This window comes from Dendrobates tinctorius, unplaced genomic scaffold (genome assembly GCF_039654945.1).
Source record: "Dendrobates tinctorius isolate UK_male_01 unplaced genomic scaffold, ASM3965494v1 ptg000030l, whole genome shotgun sequence".
NCBI lineage: Eukaryota > Metazoa > Chordata > Amphibia > Anura > Dendrobatidae > Dendrobates > Dendrobates tinctorius.
The window spans coordinates 33205198-33227379 of record NW_027361698.1 but is presented as its reverse complement, the minus strand read 5'-3'; the positions used below and the strand labels follow the sequence as shown (position 1 = coordinate 33227379).

Below are 22182 nucleotides of genomic sequence, written 5' to 3'. Positions count from 1 at the left end.
AGGGAGGGGAGGAGAGCTCGGGCGGGAGGAGGGCAGCTGGCAGCACTTGTACAGTTCTTCCCATCAGCATCACTCCCCAGTTCCCTGCTCGGTGCCCAGCTGTACGGAGCCGTGCACACACCTGACCCCGGCGACCGCTGCCCCGCGCCCTCAGCTACCTCACACGCCCCGGGGATTCCTGCATGTCCACAAACGGCAGGAAATGCAGGGAGCTGCCATCTGGCAGGGTCAGCTTCCCGGACCTGGGGGAACGCAGGGGATGGCTGACCAGGAATGGGGGGCAGTGGGCACCACTGCCACAGCCCCAGGGAGTGCTGGTCTTACCTGCCGAGAGCAGCTCGTTTATTGCTGGGGGGTCCCACAGTGACCACTACCAACTCCATGCCCTGTGAGTATACTTTCTATTATCACCTGCCACCACTGAGATGTGCCATAGATATGCCACCCAACCTATAATGCCACCACTGAGATGTGCCACCCAACCTATAATGCCACCACTGAGATGTGCCATAGATGTGCCACCCAACCTATAATGCCACCACTGAGATGTGCCATGGTTATGCCAGCCATCCTATAATGCCACCACTGAGATGTGCCATAGATATGCCACCCAACCTATAATGCCACCACTGAGATGTGCCATGGATATGCCACCCAACCTATAATGCCACCACTGAGATGTGCCATGTCTATGCCACCCAACCTATAATGCCACCACTGAGATGTGCCATAGATATGCCACCCAACCTATAATGCCACCACTGAGATGTGCCATAGATATGCCACCCAACCTATAATGACACCACTGAGATGTGCCATGGTTATGCCAGCCATCCTATAATGGCACCACTGAGATGTGCCATGGTTATGCCACCCAACCTATAATGCCACCACTGAGATGTGCCATGAATATGCCACCCAACCTATAATGCCACCACTGAGATGTGCCATGGTTATGCCACCCAACCTATAATGCCACCACTGAGATGTGCCATGTATATGCCACCCAACCTGTAATGCCACCACTGAGATGTGCCATGGTTATGCCAGCCATCCTATAATGCCACCACTGAGATGTGCCATGGATATGCCAGCCATCCTATAATGCCACCACTGAGATGTGCCATTGATATGCCACCCATCCTATAATGCCACCACTGAGATGTGCCATGGATGTGCCACCCATCCTATAATGCCACCACTGAGATGTGCCATGGATGTGCCACCCATCCTATAATGCCACCACTGAGATGTGCCATAGATATGCCACCCATCCTATAATGCCGCCACCACTGAGATGTGCCATGGATATGCCATCCATCCTATAATGCCACCACTGAGATGTGCCATGGATGTGCCACCCATCCTATAATGCCACCACTGAGATGTGCCATAGATATGCCACCCATCCTATAATGCCACCACTGAGATGTGCCATGTATATGCCACCCAACCTATAATGCCACCACTGAGATGTGCCATGTATATGCCACCCAACCTATAATGCCACCACTGAGATGTGCCATGGATGTGCCACCCATCCTATAATGCCACCACTGAGATGTGCCATGTATATGCCACCCATCCTATAATGCCACCACTGAGATGTGCCATGGATGTGCCACCCATCCTATAATGCCACCACTGAGATGTGCCATAGATATGCCACCCATGCTATAATGCCACCACTGAGATGTGCCATGGATATGCCACCCATCCTATAATGCCACCACTGAGATGTGCCATAGATATGCCACCCATCCTATAATGCCACCACTGAGATGTGCCATGGATATGCCACCCATCCTATAATGCCTCCTATGCTGCTATATATTAACTTATAGAGGAACTTCCATACTCTTACCCAGCTGCATACACACAGAGCTACCACCATTAATTCTGGGCACAAGTGGGAATTCAGGGGTAGAATCAGATGCCATTCTGGAGGCAGATACCACATGGTATCAGATGTCTTCTATGTATCTTCTTCAAGTGGCAGGCACCAGCTGAGAGGTTGTGATGTAAGGCACACCTACTTAGGAATCCATTCACATACAGCAACTTGGTGCCAACCTGCCTGATTGTGTCATGGTGAGATATGTTGTGGCACTACGGGAAGGAATAAGCAGATCTATAATGCAGAGATGTCACCACCCAGTTCATTCACAGCACCCCTGTAAGGTCCTCACAATGTTGGGGGGGGCTTTACTCTTTGTAGCACAATTCTAGGTGCCACATGTGTCTCATTCATAAAGGGGAAGTTGTTGCCTTCAAAACTGCCTAATCCATGCGGGGCATCGGGAGCATGTCTATATTGGTATATATATACACATAAGATCATATTCAGCTAGGAAGCCATGGACGGTCACGTTAGGGGATTGTCAATAATGGATATGACTTAATGATGTTTATATGTAATTCAATTGATGCTCGTATGTCAGGTCAAGTTTGGTTACCTAAGGTATGATCATATACCGTACCTATCGATGACCAATTGTATACCCACGCAGTATCATAAGTGTATATCCACACCAATGTATACATAAATGCATATATACAGTATATATATGTAGATATCTATCTATATATCATCTATTTGTCTATATATGGGTATAAATATATATATGTGTGTGTATATATATATATATATATATATATATATATATATATAGCAACATGCAAGTGTAAATATTTGGACATTTATATGTACAAGTATTCAGTAACTTTCTTCTGTCTCTGTCTCTTTCCTACATCTCTATGTTCGTTGGTGTGTATATAGGAAAGCACTGATGGCACTTGAATATAAGTGTGCCAGCCGTCCTCCTCGCCAGAAGGTGGTTGTGTTCATCACCCCAGCAGATGACATCTGGATTATGTGTGATGCTAGGTCTAAAATGACTGTATAACTTTCAGGAATCCTCCATGAATATATTACATGCATGGATTTCTTGTCGATCATGGACTGTGTAGTGTGCCCGGGTGACGTTTGGTGGTAATATTCCATTGCACAACATATTTTAAAGCTGTGAAATCAGCCGTAAATGTCTCTGTGCAGTAGATTATCCTTGAGTCTTGTAACTTTTTCAGACATGTCAGTTGTTTTCACCTTCTCCAACCACAAGCTTTGGGTATAAGGGTAGTGGGGTCAGATCTATAGACCATCCGTACCTATCTGCTGCAGAAGACTAGTATAGTATAGATTAGATGGCGTTATGATGTAGAGTTTTTAAGCCTTGCACAAACAGGAGCCGATATTTTTATTTCTTCCATAGTTGTCTTATTTTATTATGCGTGTGTGCGTGAATAGTACCGTAATCGTGTCTGATAATGTCAGGCACTAATACCGACATTGTGCCCACAATACACAGAGCTCCGTGACTGCTGGGTGAATATTGCAACGATGGGCTGGGTCATTCAGGTGTCAGATGAAAAAAAGGTCCATGGGGGCCGCCCTCATAGCAGAGGCAGAAGTGGGTCCCCGTTCAAGAACAGTCTATGGGCCCCTTGCAGTTAAATGATGTGTCTGTGATAGGAGCTGCCTACTTCTTTGGAATTGGAAGTGGCCCCTTACCCCTTGCGCCCATAGGTTTCACTAATGGTATCTCTGCCCCCGACTTATAGCTGCCATGAGCCCAGTTTTCTTGGAGAGTCCATTTCTGTTCATGTTACTGACCCAAGGATCATGCCACCCTTCCCTCACACATGGCATGTGCTGGAATAAGGGGTTATGGCGTTTGTGCTGGCACCAAGGTACCAACTTTATTTGTGTATTGAGCATTGTCTGTGTGTCCCAATTTAGGTACAGTATAGCATGTAACCAGCAGGGCGTTCAATAAAATGTGCATTCTAGAATACATAGATTTCTAGCTCATTCTTAGCCCAGTGTACACGTTAGCTCAGTATTTCTGCAGATATTCAGGACATACGTTCCATAATCTTATATGGGGTAAGTTGTATGTCGTGCCTCCTTCATGCCAGTTGGGGAAAACCAACATTTCTTCCTTTGGATGTCTTAAACGGAGCTAATTGAGCATCACTGTGGGTCTGTAATATGTCAGCCCTCTTGTCTCCTGTCATTATCTATATAATACACTGGCTGCCCTGTCTGAAGTTGGCGTTAACCACAGCGCCCTCTGATGGCCAGATGCTGGTGCTTTTCTTGGGCTACGCTGCCTCTGCGGTAATAGATGAAGATGGATATCTTTGCCTTGTGTTTTTTCGTGCACTCATTTTGTAAGCTTATAGCGATGATAAAAAAAATATTTTTACTACTTCTACCATTAATACACACTGTCATTGTAAACCTTGTACCACGTGATAATACATCAATTATTTATTTCTTTTTATGACTCCATGAGAAGTTACATTTGAATTTAGTTTGTCTTCTGGTTCTATTTATCTTCGCTACAGTCCTGTCTGTCTATACATCTAGATATTGTGTGTTCCAGTCATTGGTTTATGTATGGATTTTACCGGGAAGTGAAATGTTCTAAAATATATTTCAGTGTGTCATTTTACAAAAGACTTTTTATTGAGAAATTAGAAAGTGAACAGTCCAATTTGTCTTCGTGCGCTAGTAGTAGTTCTTCATCTGCTTTCCTAAGAAGTCACTTAAAGGGGTTGTCCAGTATAACAAGCAAAGCGAACAGTCGCTCTACGTGACGGCAGACTGGAGGATCGTGACAGTGTGCCGTGTCAGTGACTGCAGGCTTTGCTTTTTAGACCAAACAAGCCCTTTAATGGGAGATTCTTGAAGATGTAAATAATGTAATGTACAGTTTTTTTATATGAAAAAATGGATTTATTGAACTAATTTGCCCTGGGAGCTTTTTATTTCTTTATTTATTCTTTAATTTTTTGGCATCTATATATATTTTTTACATAGATTGTTCCCCATGAGATCATAAAATATCTCTGGAGAAGATTTTTTTTCCTTTTTTGATTATTCATCCCACTGTACATGGGGCATCCAGAGGAGCCCACTTACAAGAGAAAACAGGCCACCACAGTGACGTAGAGAAAGTCACTGGCAGAGCTAACCTGGTCTGCTTGGACCCAGCAACTTTGTTTTGCCATGCAGAGAGCTGGCGATTATGTGAAAACTGGGTCCTACAGAAGCATCAGGAGTCAGGATGATTCTGGACACCTCATTGCAGTCATTGAGGCAATTAACCACTTCTGTCTCCCCCCCCCCCCAATGGTACCTATTTGTGTTTGCCAGCTAGGAACTGGACCTGGTCCTGCTAGATTTCAGGAGAAGGAGCTTTAACTCCGCACCCTAAATTTCCATTACAGTGGGGTTAAACCTCAGAATCAAAAGCTGTATATTTATGGTACTTGGTAGTTGTGGGGTTAAAATACGGTGAAATGTCACTACTTATTGTTGAAGTAAATTTAGATGGTTAGATTTAACCCAGCCTTTATGTGTAGTAGAGTAGTTACAGGGATCATAAATGTGATATTTAGGATATGGTTTGCTAGAGATAATGGCTTTCTTTTGCATCTGGTGTTTGAAGAACCTACAAAGGGAACAGATTCTGGTGTGGAAAGACAACACACTGCACAAATTCCGTCCATGGGTCTTGTTAGGAAAAAGGTGAGAAAACTCCTTCAAAAAGATGATCCGTACTCAGATCTTGGCTTTAATTTTAGGATAAGACAGACAAGGTCAGTCCTGTAAGAGTTATCAGCACAATGAGAAATACTATGGTCAATGTTGTTTTTGAGTTGCTGCGCAATAGGCTTGCAGCCATTCCAGTTGGGGTGCTGTCATGAATAGTCATAGGTTGGATGTTCTAAGGCTATTTTTGTGGGGGTTTTTTAGTTGATTTGCCTTGTACAAAAAACAAAAAGTTGTTTGAGGCTGGTTTTAAATGAAAATCCACTGCTTTGGGGAAAAAGTTCTACTCATGCCCTTCATCTAACCCAGGCAATAGTGACCCAATGAGCAGCTTTTGAACATGAAGCTCATGAGACCCATTGCAAAATCTCCAACAAACCTCTAGATCGTTAATAGAATTGATCTTCTTAAATGGGGCAAAGGTGCTTTTTTGGCCCCCTATGCTCCACGGACCTAAAAGTGACTGCATCTGCTGAACTCACTATTGTTATGTCCTAGTCTACGAGCTAATTTGCCTAGTTTTGTAGCAAATTGTTTTAGAAAATGTTAAATAACTGAAGCTCCTGACTTAGACTTGTTGTTATAGCCCTACTTTTTGTACTAATATTAACTAGAATAGCACCATCATATTGTGCAGCACTTTACAGACATTATTATCACCATCCCCATTGACGCTCACAATTTCAATTCCCTATCAATGTGCCTTTGGAACATGGGAGGACACCAGTTTACCCAGATGAAACCCACACAAAAATGTAGAGCACAAACTCATTACAGATGCTGTTCTTCATGGGATCTGAACCCAATGCCACAAAGGGGCAATGCTAACCACTGAACCACTGTGTTGCTCATAAGGGGCAGTAAGTTATAAGGGGGGTAAAGTTACTTAGTGCCTCCACCTTTAGATGTTCGCAAAGTCAGAACAGGTTGTCAAGCTTTGTATAAGGGAAGGAAATCAGCCTTTTTTTCTTATCACATCAGCCTGTAGAAAATGAAGAGACTACAAGCCGATAGTACTATTTTCTTCTTCTATAGGATGATGACAAGGGAAGGCTTGTTTCACTTTTGCATAGAAGCCTCACAAGTTAAATAACCTGAAATAATCTGAAAGTGGACTCACTAAATAACTAGACCCTCTGATTTAAGAGGGTTGTTTTATTTCAAAATGGGCTCCAAACTGTTTAAACTAAGCAGGTACTCACCCTCTCTAGGTCCAACGTCAGCTCTTTGCCGCAGCTCTGATCCCGTTGTTTTGACTACAGTAGAGACGTCATGTCTACAGCACATCACTGCTCTAAACAGTCACTGAACTCAGCTGTAGGGTTCAGTGACTGCAAAAAGTGGTGACGCACGTTGTTGATATGAAATCACAACCCTTGTCAGCCAATCACTGAGCTCAGCGGCTCATGCACTGAGTTCAGCTTCGAGTGCCGTCCCCCTCAGAGCACAATCACAGAGCTCAGCGACTGACTTGAGCGTTGGCATGTGCTGTTGACTTGACGTCACCGCTGTAGTCAAAACACCAGGATCAAAGCAGCAGGGGGAGTCAGTGCTGGACACAGCGAAGGTGAGTACATTCTGAGTTTCTTGTTCATGTATTTTACACAGCCCCTTAAGTTTTAAGTCTGCGCCTTACGGTAATATACATTGTCATTCGAAACTTGGACTGTTACCAACTATTTTACTTTATTGCTGCTCCTTTGACTTAATCTATTTATATATATATATGAAGCATTAAACTGCAGTGATTGGTGTTTTCACCAGTCCTCAAAGTTCTTGCAGAAGCCTGACTGTGTATGTTAGCCTGGCTACTGTAGCTGATAAAGTGGGAACACTGACGTATATAGCTATCATGGCGCGTTAATTTATTAGTGCTCATGCAGGGTATATACTAAAAGAAAGCATAATGGAAAGGTATTTATAATATTGCAGTTGGTTTGGAAACAAATAGGGGTAATTTATCAAGGACTTTGTACCATTTTATATAAAAAAAAAGTCAAACATTTGATCATACACTCTTGTGCCGAAATAGACAACTTTTTACTATTTTATGTCACTCCCCCAACTATTAAAAAGAAGTTGTAACCTGGCTACGGTTACTCAGATTTATGAATTGCAACTTTTTAATAAGTCAAACAAAAGGTTGCAAACTCACTCCAGTAGGGGGATAGCTTAGAAATTGAAAAAAAACAGTTGTAGACTGAAGTGTTATATCTAAAATTACACAAAGTATATGAAATACTGTGCCGCAGTTTGATAAAGTTGGAATAAATAATGACAACAGCGCCATAAGCAAAGCTGACTCCCCCATACTTGTCTATGCTCATTATAACTCGAAAGACACTTGCTCTCCCAAGGACTTGACATTTTTGGGAATTGGATTAGTGAGGAATGAACTGCGGGTTGACGATCCAGTAACATTTAGAAAGCAAAGGAAAGCCTATAGCTATATTGAATCAATTTATACCCTTGGGGTTTGCAGTAAATATAGAATTCTACCTAAAGGTCTACCTAAATAATTTTCCAGACCTTAATCCCATAGAAAACTTATGGAGGAAATTGAAGCTCCGAGTTGTCAAGTGACAGCTTCAAAATCGTAATGATTTAGAGATGATCCGCAAAGAGGAGTGGACCAAAATTCCTCCTGACATGTGCACAAAACTCATCATTAACTACAAAAAAGTCTGCTGTGCTTGCCAACAAGGGTTTTGCCACCAAATATTAAGTCTTATTTGCCAGAGAGATCAAATAGTTATTTCTCACTGCAAAATGCAAATAAATGTATATAATTTGTACAATGTGATTTTCTGGATTTAATTTTTGATATTCTATCTCTCAATGTTAAAATTAACCAACCCTTACAATTATAGACTGTTCGTGTCTTTGTCAATGGGCAAACTTACAAAATCAGCAAGAAATCAAATACTCATTTCCCTCACTGTATCACACTGGTAACTCTCTCTTATATTTAAAACAAGCTCTGGAGGCAGAGTTATCTTCCAAGCACCATCCGCTCCAGAGCCTGGAAGAGGTTATTTATATAAAGTGATAAAAGATTTTTTCTCAGCAACAACACATCTGATATGTGGCACATGGGTAGGACTGTTTTCATCATTCTATAACCTGTATGCCCATGTTAATAGTTTAGATAGGTCAAATGTGGTGACAGATTTCCATTAAATTTTATTAATGTTTTAATAATTACTGGCTTTCACAGTACAAAGATATTTTTCCTGTACAAAACTGAGACATTGAGACATTTTTATGATGATATTACATGTATTTTGACTATGGTTGAGAAACTCTGCTTTGGTGTTTCCAAATTAAAAAAAACATTTTTTTTTTATTTACACAGCCCAAAACTAATATTACAGCCATATAATGGTCATATAATGGCATAGACCAGTTATGCAGACTGTGCATGTGATTACAGTACAGTTCTATCCAGTGGTTCACAGGTGATGTCCTTTCTGTTGGAAGTCATGTACCATTTTTTCCCAGACCTCCATAAAGACTTCTTACAGGCGTGAATTGTCTGCAGAGTTTACAACACAGACACATTTCACTTCTGCAACACGGACACATTTCACATTAATTTCCAGCAACATCCATCTCTATACACAACACAAGCTCTCCCATCTTACTGATAGCCCAGTGTTGAACCAGTTGTTTTTCTGCACCCTAGAAAATAATTATCCCCCTTGAGTGTTCTCCACACTGCATCTTTCTGTGTGTGCTAACTGAAATAACAGCTAGGTACTTGGTTCATTCCTCCTTGTCTATACTGCCCCATTGCCAATTGAAGAGACTGGCACTTAGGATAAGATTTGCAGTATGCATACATTGTGTCCTTCCTTTCCTTCCATGTTTGCAAGCTCTGGTGGACAATGTCTATTTTCCCTTTGTCCTTCTGCATCATTTTCCCCTGTTGTCTTTGTTGCTTCTCCAATTTGAAAGTTACTGCTGCTATTTGGTACGGACTGGGACAGAAATTCAGCCCTGGCATTTGCAATCACACAGGCCCATGCTGTCCCTGTCCCAAAGAACCAGATGGGATATATTACTAATATTACCCTGGATGAAGGAAAGCAAGATTTACTACAAGACCAATATTTCTAATGATCACCGTGGCCTACTGGGGTAAGTGACGGAGCCAGCGACTTTGTGCTGCGTCACAACTCTTAACAGCATGGGTGTCTTTAGACATTGATTCTGTTAACAACTTAGCAGACAAAGCAGCCCACAACCAGACAGGCCCTTCTGGCATTTGCCAGAATTGCCAGATGGCCAGTCCGGTCCTGGCTGCTCTCATAGTAAGAATTATTATCAGAAAATGGAAGTGAGACAGTGTTATATATATTGTAAATTAATGAAAATGCCTAGACATAACATAGCATGCTGAAAGACAAATTACTATACCAACCTTCCATTCCATCCCGTTATCATACTTGTTCTGCTCCCTTGGAGTTTAAACATATGTATTTTTGAGCAATGTTATATGCATAGTGATCCACGACTCTCTTGGAAAATGAGTTCTTACTGCCCAGATCTTCAACACAGACATTATCAGTATCTGTCCATATATCTTGTTTATACATTTGTGTTATTTTTGCTTTGTAATGTACATGGCTTAAAACAAGAAAAAAATTGAATGCTATAAAACATCTTGGGTTGGGAGAGAAGGATTGGCATGTTGAATTTCAATGCCCAAAACCTTTTTTCAGGCCTGATAAGCCACCACCAAAGGTGTCTTGGTGTCTGATGTGCATGTGAGCAGGTTGCAGGATGCAGTGACAGACGGGAGACAGATCAAGAGTTCACCTATTTACTTGTACAGGGATGTACTCCATGTAGGGAGTAAATAAGTTTTGAAGGATTATTGCAGTAATGGGGGGGAAAGACAACAAGGAAGTAGGGTGAACGGAGCAACACCGATGCTGAGGTAGAAACGAGTTCTTAAAGGATAAACTTATCCGGTTAGTAGACTTCCAGGTGCTGGATTCAATTATGTGGATCGGTGACGCAGATAGCCGTCAGCAAAGGCTTGTTCTGGTGGTGTGCCGAGGGAAACAAGGATCCGGTGGAGTCTGTACGGCGACAGTTAGTCTCTGGTACCCTGCGCAAGGTTCTGAATCCAGGGTTTGTGGTCGCGGGCAAAGTGTGGGCCACAAAACAGTTCAGACCCACCGTGGAGTCAGGGCACAGTTCACAGTCACCTACCCGGCCTTTCTCTGAAGCGGTACGAGTGCAGCACAAGCAGGATCACAGTGTCCGGCACCCTGGTATGGGAGAGCCCGCAGAGGTACTCCAAGTCTCTGTCCACAGTCCTTGCTGATGACCGAGGGTATTCTCAAGCACGGCCCTGCGCTGTTCTGGTGCTGCGGGGACGGAGCACTTCCGTCCCCCTGCCGCATGCTGTCTCTTCCCACCAAGTCTGCTCAGTTTTGCTCACTCTGCTCTCCCCAAGCTAACCACGCCCCCTGCTGCTAGGTGCAAAGGTTGGTTCGGTTCTTTAAGCTTTCCCCCAGACAACAGAGGAGACAGCCCGTTCTTCTGCTTGTATGTGGGTTTACTATGGATGACTGTGTATAGCCAACAACTCTCTAAGGTTCTAAGGTATATAGACACCTGTAATTCATTTGCTATACAACATTTGACATATTAAGGTATGAGAAAAAGCTAAGGACACCCTCTTTGAATTCTGTGTTTGTTGAGCATAAAAAACACCCTGATCTTTAGATGTTAAAATTGACCCTGTTTTGGTAAAAAAATAATAACATGGTATAATATATCATGTGTTCTTCATTTAACGATGTATTTATCTACAGTTGTGGCCAAAAGTATTGACACCCCTGCAATTATGTCAGATAATACTCAGTTTCTTCCTGAAAATGATTGCAAACACAAATTCTTTGGTATTATTATCTTCATTTAGTTTGTCTTAAATGAAAAAACACAAAAAGAATTGTCCTAAAGCCAAATTAGTTATAATTCCACACCAAACATAAAAAAGAGGGTGGACAAAAGTATTGGCACTGTTTGAAAAATCATGTGATGCTTCTCTAATTTACAGCACCTGTAACTTACCTGTGGCACCTAACAGGTGTTGGCAATAACTAAATCACACTTGCAGCCAGTTGACATGGATTAAAGTTGACTCAACCTCTGTCCTGTGTCCTTGTGTGTACCACATTGAGCATGGAGAAAAGAAAGAAGACCAAAGAACTGTCTGAGGACTTGAGAAACCAAATTGTGAGGAAGCATGAGCAATCTCAAGGCTACAAGTCCATCTCCAAAGACCTGAATGTTCCTGTGTCTACCGTGCGCAGTGTCATCAAGAAGTTTAAAGCCCATGACGCTGTGGCTAACCTCCCTAGATGTGGACGGAAAAGAAAAATTGACAAGAGATTTCAACGCAAGATTGTGCGGATGTTGGATAAAGAACCTTGACTAACATCCAAACAAGTTCAAGCTGCTGTGCAGTCCGAGGGTACAACAGTGTCAACCCGTACTATCCGTCGGCGTCTGAATGAAAAGGGACTGTATGGTAGGAGACCCAGGAAGACCCCACTTCTTACCCCAAGACATAAAAAAGACAGGCTGGAGTTTGCCGAAACTTACCTGAAAAAGCCTAAAACGTTTTGGAAGAATGTTCTCTGGTCAGATGAGACAAAAGTAGAACTTTTTGGGCAAAGGCATCAACATAGAGTTTACAGGAGAAAAAAAGAAGCATTCAAAGAAAAGAACACGGTCCCTACAGTCAAACATGGCAGAGGTTCCCTGATGTTTTGGGGTTGCTTTGCTGCCTCTGGCACTGGACTGCTTGACCGTGTGCATGGCATTATGAAGTCTGAAGAATACCAACAAATTTTGCAGCATAATATAGGGCCCAGTGTGAGAAAGCTGGGTCTCCCTCAGAGGTCATGGGTCTTCCAGCAGGACAATGACCCAAAACACACTTAAAAAAGCACTAGAAAATGGTTTGAGATAAAGCATTGGAGACTTCTAAGGTGGCCAGCAATGAGTCCAGACCTGAATCCCATAGAACACCTGTGGAGAGATCTGAAAATGGCAGTTTGGAGAAGGCACCCTTCAAATATCAGGGACCTGGAGCAGTTTGCCAAAGAAGAATGGTCTAAAATTCCAGCAGAGCATTGTAAGAAACGCATTGATGGTTACCGGAAGCGGTTGGTCGCAGTTATTTTGGCTAAAGGTTGTGCAACCAAGTATTAGGCTGAGGGTGCCAATACTTTTGTCTGGCCCATTTTTGGAGTTTTGTGTGAAATGATCAATGTTTTGCTTTTTGCTTAATTCTCTTTTGTGTTTTTTCATGTAAGACAAATTAAATGAAGATAATACCAAAGAATTTGTGTTTGCAATCATTTTCAGGAAGAAACTGAGTATTATCTGACAGAATTGCAGGGGTGTCAATACTTTTGGCCACAACTGTAGCTTTAACCCCTTCACAACATATGACTTAAACTTACATCATATGTCGTGTTCCTGACTTTGATGCAGGCTTATACACTGATCCGAGTTGTGTGTGAAACCAAGCGGCTGTTAACCTGTTAAATCCTGTTGTCAATCTCTTACAGCAGCATTTAACATGCATTAGAAGGGGGGCGCGTCGTTCCACGCTCCCAGCGGTGTGCACGTGACATGATTGTGTTGCGGATGAGTGGTCATGACAGCCAGGGTTCTGATCACCCTTATGCCTGTCATGATCCTCCTGTGAAAGCTAACCCACAGGAGATCGTGATTTTGGTGTTTTATTTTTTTTTCATATTTTTTAAAACTTTTTTCACTTTTTACTGTATTTAATCGTCCCTTTAGGGAACTTGTGATATACATAGCAGTGCTTCAACCTCATTAAAAAAATACATATTTATATTGTTGGATTCGTAAAACTCAAATCTATCAAAATATAAAATAAGTTATTCAGATCGGTAAATGGCGTAACAAGAGAAAGAATTAAAACACCAAAATTTATTTATTTTTTTGTCTGCCACAACATTGAAACAAAATGAGACAATCAAAACATTGTATTTACCCCAAAATCGTATCAGTAAAAACTTTAGCTCCGGGCGCAAAAAGTAAGCCCTCACACTGCCCCATTTTCTGCAAAAATATAAATGTTACAAGTCTCGAAAAATGGCGACAAAAGCAAATTATTTTCTCATACAAATTTCCAAATTTTTTTGACCACTTTAAAAAACTATCGTATATACTCGCGTATAAGCCGAGATTTTCAGCCCATTTTTTGGGCTAAAAGTCCCCCTCTCGGCTTATACGCGAGTCATATACCGGGGGTCGGCGGGGGAGGGGGAGCGGGGGTGTCAGAGATCATATTTACCCCCCCTGGCGTGGTCTCTGCAGCCCCCCGCTTCTCCCGGTCTCAGGCTCCTACCTTCAGCGGTCACGTGGTACCGCTCATTAAAGACCGTGGGAGAACGGGGCGGCAGAGACTGTGCCGGGGGGTAAGTATATGCTATATTCACCTGTCCCTGTTCCCACGCTGCTCGCCGCTGTCTGCTGCGTCCTTTGTCAGTGATGTTCAGGTCAGAGGGCGCCGTGATGTGGCAGGCAGCGGCAAGCAGCGTGGGAACAGAGACAGGTTAATATCTCAGGTGCCGGGTCCTGAGCCAGCAGCGACACTGACACCGGCACCTGGCCCCCAGCGACGGAGAGGTGAGTATGTCATTTTTTTATTTGAAGCAGCGGCATATGGGGATTATTCTATGGAGCATCTTATGGGGGCATATTTTATGGAGCATCTTATGGGGGCCTATTCTATGGAGCATCTTATGGGGGCCTATTCTGTGGAGCATCTTATGGGGGCATAATGTATGGAGCATCTTATGGGGGCATATTCTATGGAGCATCTTATTGGGGAATATTCTGTGGAGCATCTTATGGGGGCATATTCTGTGGAGCATCTTATGGGGGCATATTCTATGGAGCATCTTATGGGGGCATATTCTATGGAGCATCTTATGGGGGTATTCTATGGAGCATCTTATGGGGGCATATTCTATGGGGCATCTTATGGAGGTATTCTATGGAGCTTCTTATGGGGACCTATTCTATGGAGCATCTTATGGGGGCATATTCTATGGAGCATCTTATGGGGCATCTTGGGGCATATTCTATGGAGCATCTTATGGGGCCATAACATTTATGGAGCAGCATATGAGGCACATTATTCTATGGAGCATCTTATGGGACCATTATTAACCTTTGTGCAGCATTATATGGGGTGTATTTTGTATGGAACATCTTATGGGGCCATTATTAACCTTTGTGCAGCATTATATGGGGTGTATTTTGTATTGAGCATCTTATGAGGCCATCATGAACTGTATGGAGCATTATATGGGGCTCCTGATTCAATATGGATATTCAAAAACATTTAACCTACTGATGTCTCAATTAATTTTACTTTTATTGGTATCTATTTTTATTTTTGAAATTTACCAGTAGCTGCTGCATTTTCCACCCTAGGCTTATATGCAAGTCAATAAGTTTTCCCAGTTTTTTTGTGGCAAAATTAGGGGGGTCGGCTTATACACGGGTCAGTTTATATACGAGTATATACGGTATACATAATTGGTATCTGCATACTTGTACTGACCAGGAAAATCATAATGCCAAGTCAGTTATACCATATGGTGAAAATTCTGGATAGAAACCCCAAAAAATAATTGTGGAATTGCAATTATTTTTGCAATTTCAATGCACTTGGATTTTTTTTTCCCTTTTTCCATTACACTATGTGGTATAATGAATGTTGTCATTCACAGAAAATGAATTACAATTACAAATGGACAACTCTTCAGAGAATACAGAGTAGTATCAATTTTAAGCCAACACCTAAATTCAGTTGCCTTTTAGGCCAGTTTCACACGTCCGTTTATTTCCAGCATCGGAAAAAACGGTACGGCACAAGTGTGGCAACTGTGTGCCGCATCAGGACCACACATACGCCTGCCGGGGAAGAAGCGCTACAGTGAGAGTTATATTAAAGTCAGAACGATGATAGCAGGTGGGGGATTTTGGGACTATTACTCCCATCATCCGACACCTGTGGCCGCTAATAACAGTGACAGCAGGAGTAGATGATCAGGGTGTTCCTCACCCGCCGCCTGCTATCTAATTAAATGACCCACCTATTTTCTTTAACCAACCAGGCAGAACACACAGCTGGGGGCTGGTATTCTCAGGCTGGTAAGGGGCCATTGATATAGGCCCCACCCCAGCCTAAAAACAGCAGCTCACAGCTACCCAGAAAAGGCACATCTATTAGATGCACAAATTCTGGTGCTTTGCCCGGCTCTTCCCAATTGCCCTGTAGCGGTGGCAAATGGGGTTCATATTGGTGGGGTTGATGTCACCTTTGTATTGTCAGGTGACATCAAGCCCCAAGGTTAGGAATGGAAAGGCGTCAATAAGATGCCCTCATTACTAACCCCATAGTCACATTGTAAGAAAATACAGACACCCAGAATAAAGTCCTTTAATTGAAAAAATGACACAGAGTCCTTTATTAATCTCAAGTAAACCATACTTACAACCTTGCCTAATTCCACTAAAGCCCTCAATCTCCTGTAATAAAAATAAAAAAACATCAATATACCATACCTGTCCGTAGTTTTGTCCTATGCCATAATCCATGTCTGGGGGCTAAATAGTTTTCAACCTGGATGGTGCCAAGATGCGACCATCCCATCTGAGAACCACTGGTGAATGAGCATCATCATTGACCAGCGGTGACGTCATCGAGGTTACCTGAGGTCACTGGGCCCCGTTCCCAGTCGGGCTGAACTGCAGTGACCTCAGGACCGTGGGAAAATGCCAGTGATGAGTTCACCGCAGTTCAAGGTCAGTGTCTTAAGAGCAGATCACAGAAAAAATTTCTCACGGTGATTTGCTGTGAAGACACTGACCTTCAACTGTGGTGATCTCATCACAGACTTTTTCCCATGGTCCTGAGGTCACCGCAGTTCAGGCCAGCTGAGAGCCTTGATGATGTCACCACTGGTCAATGATGCTGCGCAAACAAAGCCATATACAAATCCGCATCAAAAACGCATGAAATCCACACAAAAAATGTGCGGAATTTACATTGCGATTTCTGCCAAGAGATGCAGAATACTCCCGAAATTTCCGCAAGCAAATCCGCAACATGTGCACATAGCCTAAGACAGAAAATACCCAAAAGTGACACCATTTTAAAAAACCCTCAAAGTGCTCAAAACCACATTCAAAAAGTGTATTAACCGTTCTGGTGTCCCACAAGAATTAAAGCAATATGGAAGGAAAAAATGAAAACTTTACTTTTTCCCACAAAAATGTTGATTTAGCTCCACATTTTGCATTGTCACAAGAGTAACAGGAGAAAATTGACAATGTAATTTGTTTTTATCAATTTCTCCTGAGTATGCTAATACCCCATATGTGGTGAAAAACTATTGTTTGGTGGCACAGCATGGCTCAAAAGGGAAGAAGCATCATTTGAATTTTGAAGTGTAAAATTGGCTGGAATAGATAGCAGACATCCGGTCCCATTTGTAAAGCCCCTGATGTGCCTATAGTGGAGAACCCACACAATTGACCCCATTTTGGAAATTAGACCTGTCAAGGAACTTATCTATAAGTGTGGTAAACACCCTCATCCCACAGACGGTTCACAGATTTTCATAATGATGAGCCATGAAAATGAAAAATACATTTTCCCTCAAAAATGTTGATTTTGGTCCAAATTTTTCATGTTCATAAGGGTAAAAGGAGAAAATGGCCCATAAAGTTTGTAGTGCAATTTCTCCTGATTACACCAATACCCCATATGTGGTGGAAAACTACTGTTTAGGCACACATCACTGCTCAGAAGGAAAGGAGCGCCAACTAAATTCTGGAGCTCAATTTTGGCTGGAATAAATTGCGGATGTCAAATCACATTTGAAGAGCCCTTGACATGCCAAACAGCAGAAACCCCCACAAGTGACCTCACTTTAGAAACTACATGTGATGCTTCAGGGGTTCAGCAGCGTCTGAGAGTGGACCCTCTGGGTCACGGAACTGAGGCCCCCGGGGCGAGCGCACCAGGTGGAACCGACCCCTATACAGAGACCGTTAGGGGCAGGCCTGCGGGGGGTCAGACACCGCGACAGCTAGAACCAAGAGGGGTGGCTCGAAAGACCGGAGTGACCACAGGCAGGACTGAGAGGCTGCACCAGAACTAAGGTACGGGGCTCCGTGCGGTAAGCGCGAGGAGAGATACTGAGCGGATATCACCAGAGGCAATTAGGATGACAGACAGACAGCAGGCAGGAGAACTGGACAAGGAGCGGGACAGACACTGGAGGGCGGAACTGAAACGGAGACCAAGGGGAACATAGGCTGCAGAACAAGCACCAGGCAGGATGGAAGACAGGCAAGGAGACAGGAGAACAAGCAGTGGCAGAGACAGCAAGGCTGGAACAAGGGGAACCACAAGACAGAGGGAGAACCTATAGACTAACTATAGGCAGCCAAATTAGTGCAGGAAGACACACAATAACCAGGCATCTTCCCCTTATGGGAGACGCCTGATATATCCCCTGCTGGCAGGCAATTGGCTGACCGATAACTGGCAGTCACCCACCGCAGGGTTAAACAATCTGACGGGCGTGCGCCCGCGACCTAGTGCGCATGTGCGGGCTAGCAGCTGCCCGAGAGACAGGAGGAGGAAGCGAGCAGGAGGGCGGAGGAAGCGTGCGACAGGCCGGGTAAGAGGCCACAGCCGGTGGAAAGGCGTTGGGCACAGCCGTTGGCGTTACAGTACCCCCTTCCTTACATCTCCCCCTTCTGAGATTGGCTAAAAACCTTTTCAGAATTTGTGGGGAATTTACATTCTCCCAAGGCTCCCAGGACCTCTCCTCGGGACCAAATCCTGTTATGAATGGGTCACCGAGGAGAAAAAGCAAAACAAGCTAAGTCACAGAAAACCAGAGAGGTTGGTAACTATGCAGATTGCAGATCCCTGATCCTACCACACAACTAGCAGCAGTCGTGGAGCGTACCTACGATGTTCCTAGACACTTCGTTACAGCCGGAGGACTAAATAAGCCTGAAGCATGAAAAGGGGAAAACTAACTGCCCCAGAGCAGACCCCAAAGGAATAGATAGCCCCCACACATGTATTGACGATGAAACAAGATGAAGGCACAAACACAGGCAGGAAAATAGGCTGAGCATATGATGGGGCCCAAACTAACTAGAAAGGAAAGGAAAGACACTGTCTGCAACCTGCAAAAAACCATACAAAAATAATGTCCAATACTTCTGATAGCAAAATTAACCCTGAAGTCACTAGACTTCTCCCACTATATCAGCACTCTGAAATATTCTGAGACAGAGCAAAAAGAGACCAAACTAGTAAGGGACAAAAAGCAAATTGGCAAAATACTGATAAATAAGAGTGGAAATTCAGCACAGCCCCCAGCCGGGGCTGGCTGACCACACAAAAAACTGAATAGACCAACAAAATCAAGTGAGAACATTAGCAGAAAAACTTAGCTTTAGATGACTGGAACAGAGCTGAAAACCAAGAGCTGACAAGCCAGAAGGAATCACCAGCAACTGAATAGGGCGTCGGCTGTCTTAAATCCAATCTGAGACTCCTGAGGTCCAATCGTCATTCTCAGGTGGCAGATCTCCACCGATCAAATCAGCCTCACTACCTCCTGTTACCACCAGAGGGAGTCTGGAAGGAGAACTGGATTATGAGTTTGCAACCAAGGAAAACCCAGAACAATAGTATCATGCAAATTATGCAGCACCAAAAATTTACAATTTTCTTGGTGGTCTGGGGCAACTCGCATTGTCATCTGCGTCCAAAACTGAGGTTTATTCTCCGCCAAAGGAGTAGCATCAATACCCCTCAAAGGAATAGGCGTCCGCAGAGGCGTCATGGAAAAACCACAACGTTTAGCAAAGTCCAAATCCATCAGATTCAACGCTGCTCCTGAATCCACAAAAGCCTTCGTGGAAAACGTGGATAAGGAGCAGATCAGAGTAATTGCCAAAAGAACCTTAGGTTGTATACTGCCCACAGCAAATGTGTGTGCAAAACATTTCTCTCGTTTTGGGCAGACTGAAAGAGTATGAGAGACGTCTCCACAGAAAAAACACAGCTTATTACGCCTTCTAAACTCCTGATGTTGCACCCTAGACAAAACCCCATCACATTGCATAGGTTCAGACGTTTGTTCAAAAGGTGGCAGTGCCTCCCGTGTAGTTTTACGTTCACGTAAACGCCGATCAACTTGAATGGCTAATGACATAGAATCATCCAGACCAGAGGGAACAGGAAATCCCACCATAACATCTTTTACGGTCTCTGATAAACCCTTCCGAAAGAGAGCTGCCAATGCACTATCATTCCATGTAGTAAGGACCGCCCACTTTTGGAATTTTTGACAGTATAACTCTGCAGAATCCTGACCCTGGTTTAATGCCAACAGGGTTCTCTCAGCTTGATCAACAGCATTAGGTTCATCATACAACAACCCCAAGGCTTGAAAAAATGCATCCACATTAGTCAGAAAAGGATTTTCAGGTGTCAGAGAAAAAGCCCAATCCTGGGGATCGCCGCGCAGCAAGGAGATGACAATTTTAACCTGCTGCACAGAGCTTCCCGATGAGTTAGGCTTCAAGGCCAGAAATAATTTACAATTATTCTTAAAATTCAGAAATTTAGACCGATCCCCAGAATACACATCATGAGTAGGGATCTTAGGTTCAGCAGCATGTGACTGAATGAGGTAGGTGGAAATTCCCTGGACTTCAGCAGCCAGCTGCTCCACACGATCAGACAATTTCTTAATCTCCATTAGGAAAAAGAAAAAAAAAATCCTCCTACGGCCCCAGAGAAAAAAGAGGAAAAAATATTTAAAAAAAAAAAAATCTGACACTTTTTTTTTAACAACTTTTTCCTGCTTTTGAGTACCCTAGAATCTGCGGTATGGCTGGTGATTCTGTTGTGAATGGGTCATCGAGGAGAAGCTAAGTCACTGGAAACCAGAGAGGTTGGTAACTATGCAGATTGCAGATCCCTGATCCTACCACACAACTAGCAGCAGCCGTGGAGCGTACCTACAATGTTCCTAGACGCTTCATCACAGCTGGAGGACTAAATAAGCCTGAAGCATGAAAAGGGGAAAACTAACTGCCCCAGAGCAGACCCCAAAGGAATAGATAGCCCCCACACATGTATTGACGGTGAAACAAGATGAAGGCACAAACACAGGCAGGAAAATAGGCTGAGCAAATGATGGGGCCCAAACTAACTAGAAAGGAAAGACACTGTCTGCAACCTGCAAAAAACCCTACAAAAATAATGTCCAACACTTCTGATAGCAAAATTAACCCTGAAGTCACTAGACTTCTCCCACTATATCAGCACTCTGAAATATTCTCAGACAGAGCAAAAAGAGACCAAACTAGTAAGGGACAAAAAGCAAATTGGCAAAATGCTGATAAATAAGAGTGGAAATTCAGCACAGCCCCCAGCCGGGGCTGGCTGACCACACAAAAAACTGAATAGACCAACAAAATCAAGTGAGAACATTAGCAGAAAAACTTAGCTTTAGATGACTGGAACAGAGCTGAAAACCAAGAGCTGGCAAGCCAGAAGGAATCACTAGCAACTGAATAGGGCGTCGGCTGTCTTAAATCCAATCTGAGACTCCTGAGGTCCAATCGTCATCCTCATTCTCAGGTGGCAGATCTCCACCGATCAAATCAGCCTCACTACCTCCTGTTACCACAAGAGGGAGTCTGGAAGGAGAACTCACAATTGGTCAACCAGAGAATGAACTCACAACAAAATCCCTTCCAGTCGATAAGGAAGAAGGTTTTTCCCCTGACTCTTTTCATGGCCAAAAAGTCTTTAACTTCAAAGACGTTATCATCCCCAGTTGGCTGTGGGGAAGAGATAGGAACATTGCGGAACCGATTGAGAATGACAGGTTTAAGGAGCGAGACATGGAAGGCGTTAGGAACCCGGAGTGAAGCTGGCAACCTCAATTTGTATGCAGCGTCGTTAAGGCGTCCAAGTACTTCAAAAGGCCCTATGTACTGGGGGCTCAACTTGTATGAGGGGACTTTCAGATGGATGTGTTTTGTTGAAAGCCAGACTTTGTCACCAGGATGGTATGGTGGAAGGTCCCTCTGTCTTTTGTCTGCATGCTTCTTTATCTGGGCACTGGAGTTCACGAGAGCCTCCCTGGTCTCTTTCCAGACTTGCAAAAACTCAGAGGCGAGAGCATCTGCCGCAGGAACCCCTGAAGACATGGAAATGGGCAGCGGGACGCCAGGGTTCTGGCCGGAGACCCCAAAAAACGGTGAATTGGAGGTGGACTCATTAGGATGATTATTGTGGGCAAATTCTGCCCAAGGAAGAAGTGAGACCCAGTTGTCCTGGTGGGCATTGGAAAAGTGACACAGGAAGGACATCAAAACTTGATTGACTCGTTCCACTTGCCCGTTGGTCTGAGGATGGTAAGCGGAGGAGAAATCCAAAG

The 22182-nt window shown here is 43.5% G+C and overlaps 1 protein-coding gene across 1 annotated transcript in view; it reads left to right on the top strand.

Annotated features, from left to right (window-relative positions):
* The first annotated feature begins 36 nt into the window (after positions 1 to 36).
* TRPC3 (transient receptor potential cation channel subfamily C member 3) overlaps positions 37 to 22182 on the top strand; it is a 464690-nt gene continuing 442544 nt past the window's right edge. The window contains exon 1 of the mRNA XM_073572010.1: positions 37 to 388. Coding sequence (XP_073428111.1) covers positions 183 to 388 — 206 coding nt within the window. The 5' untranslated portion in view covers positions 37 to 182. The remainder of the gene's footprint in view (positions 389 to 22182) is intronic.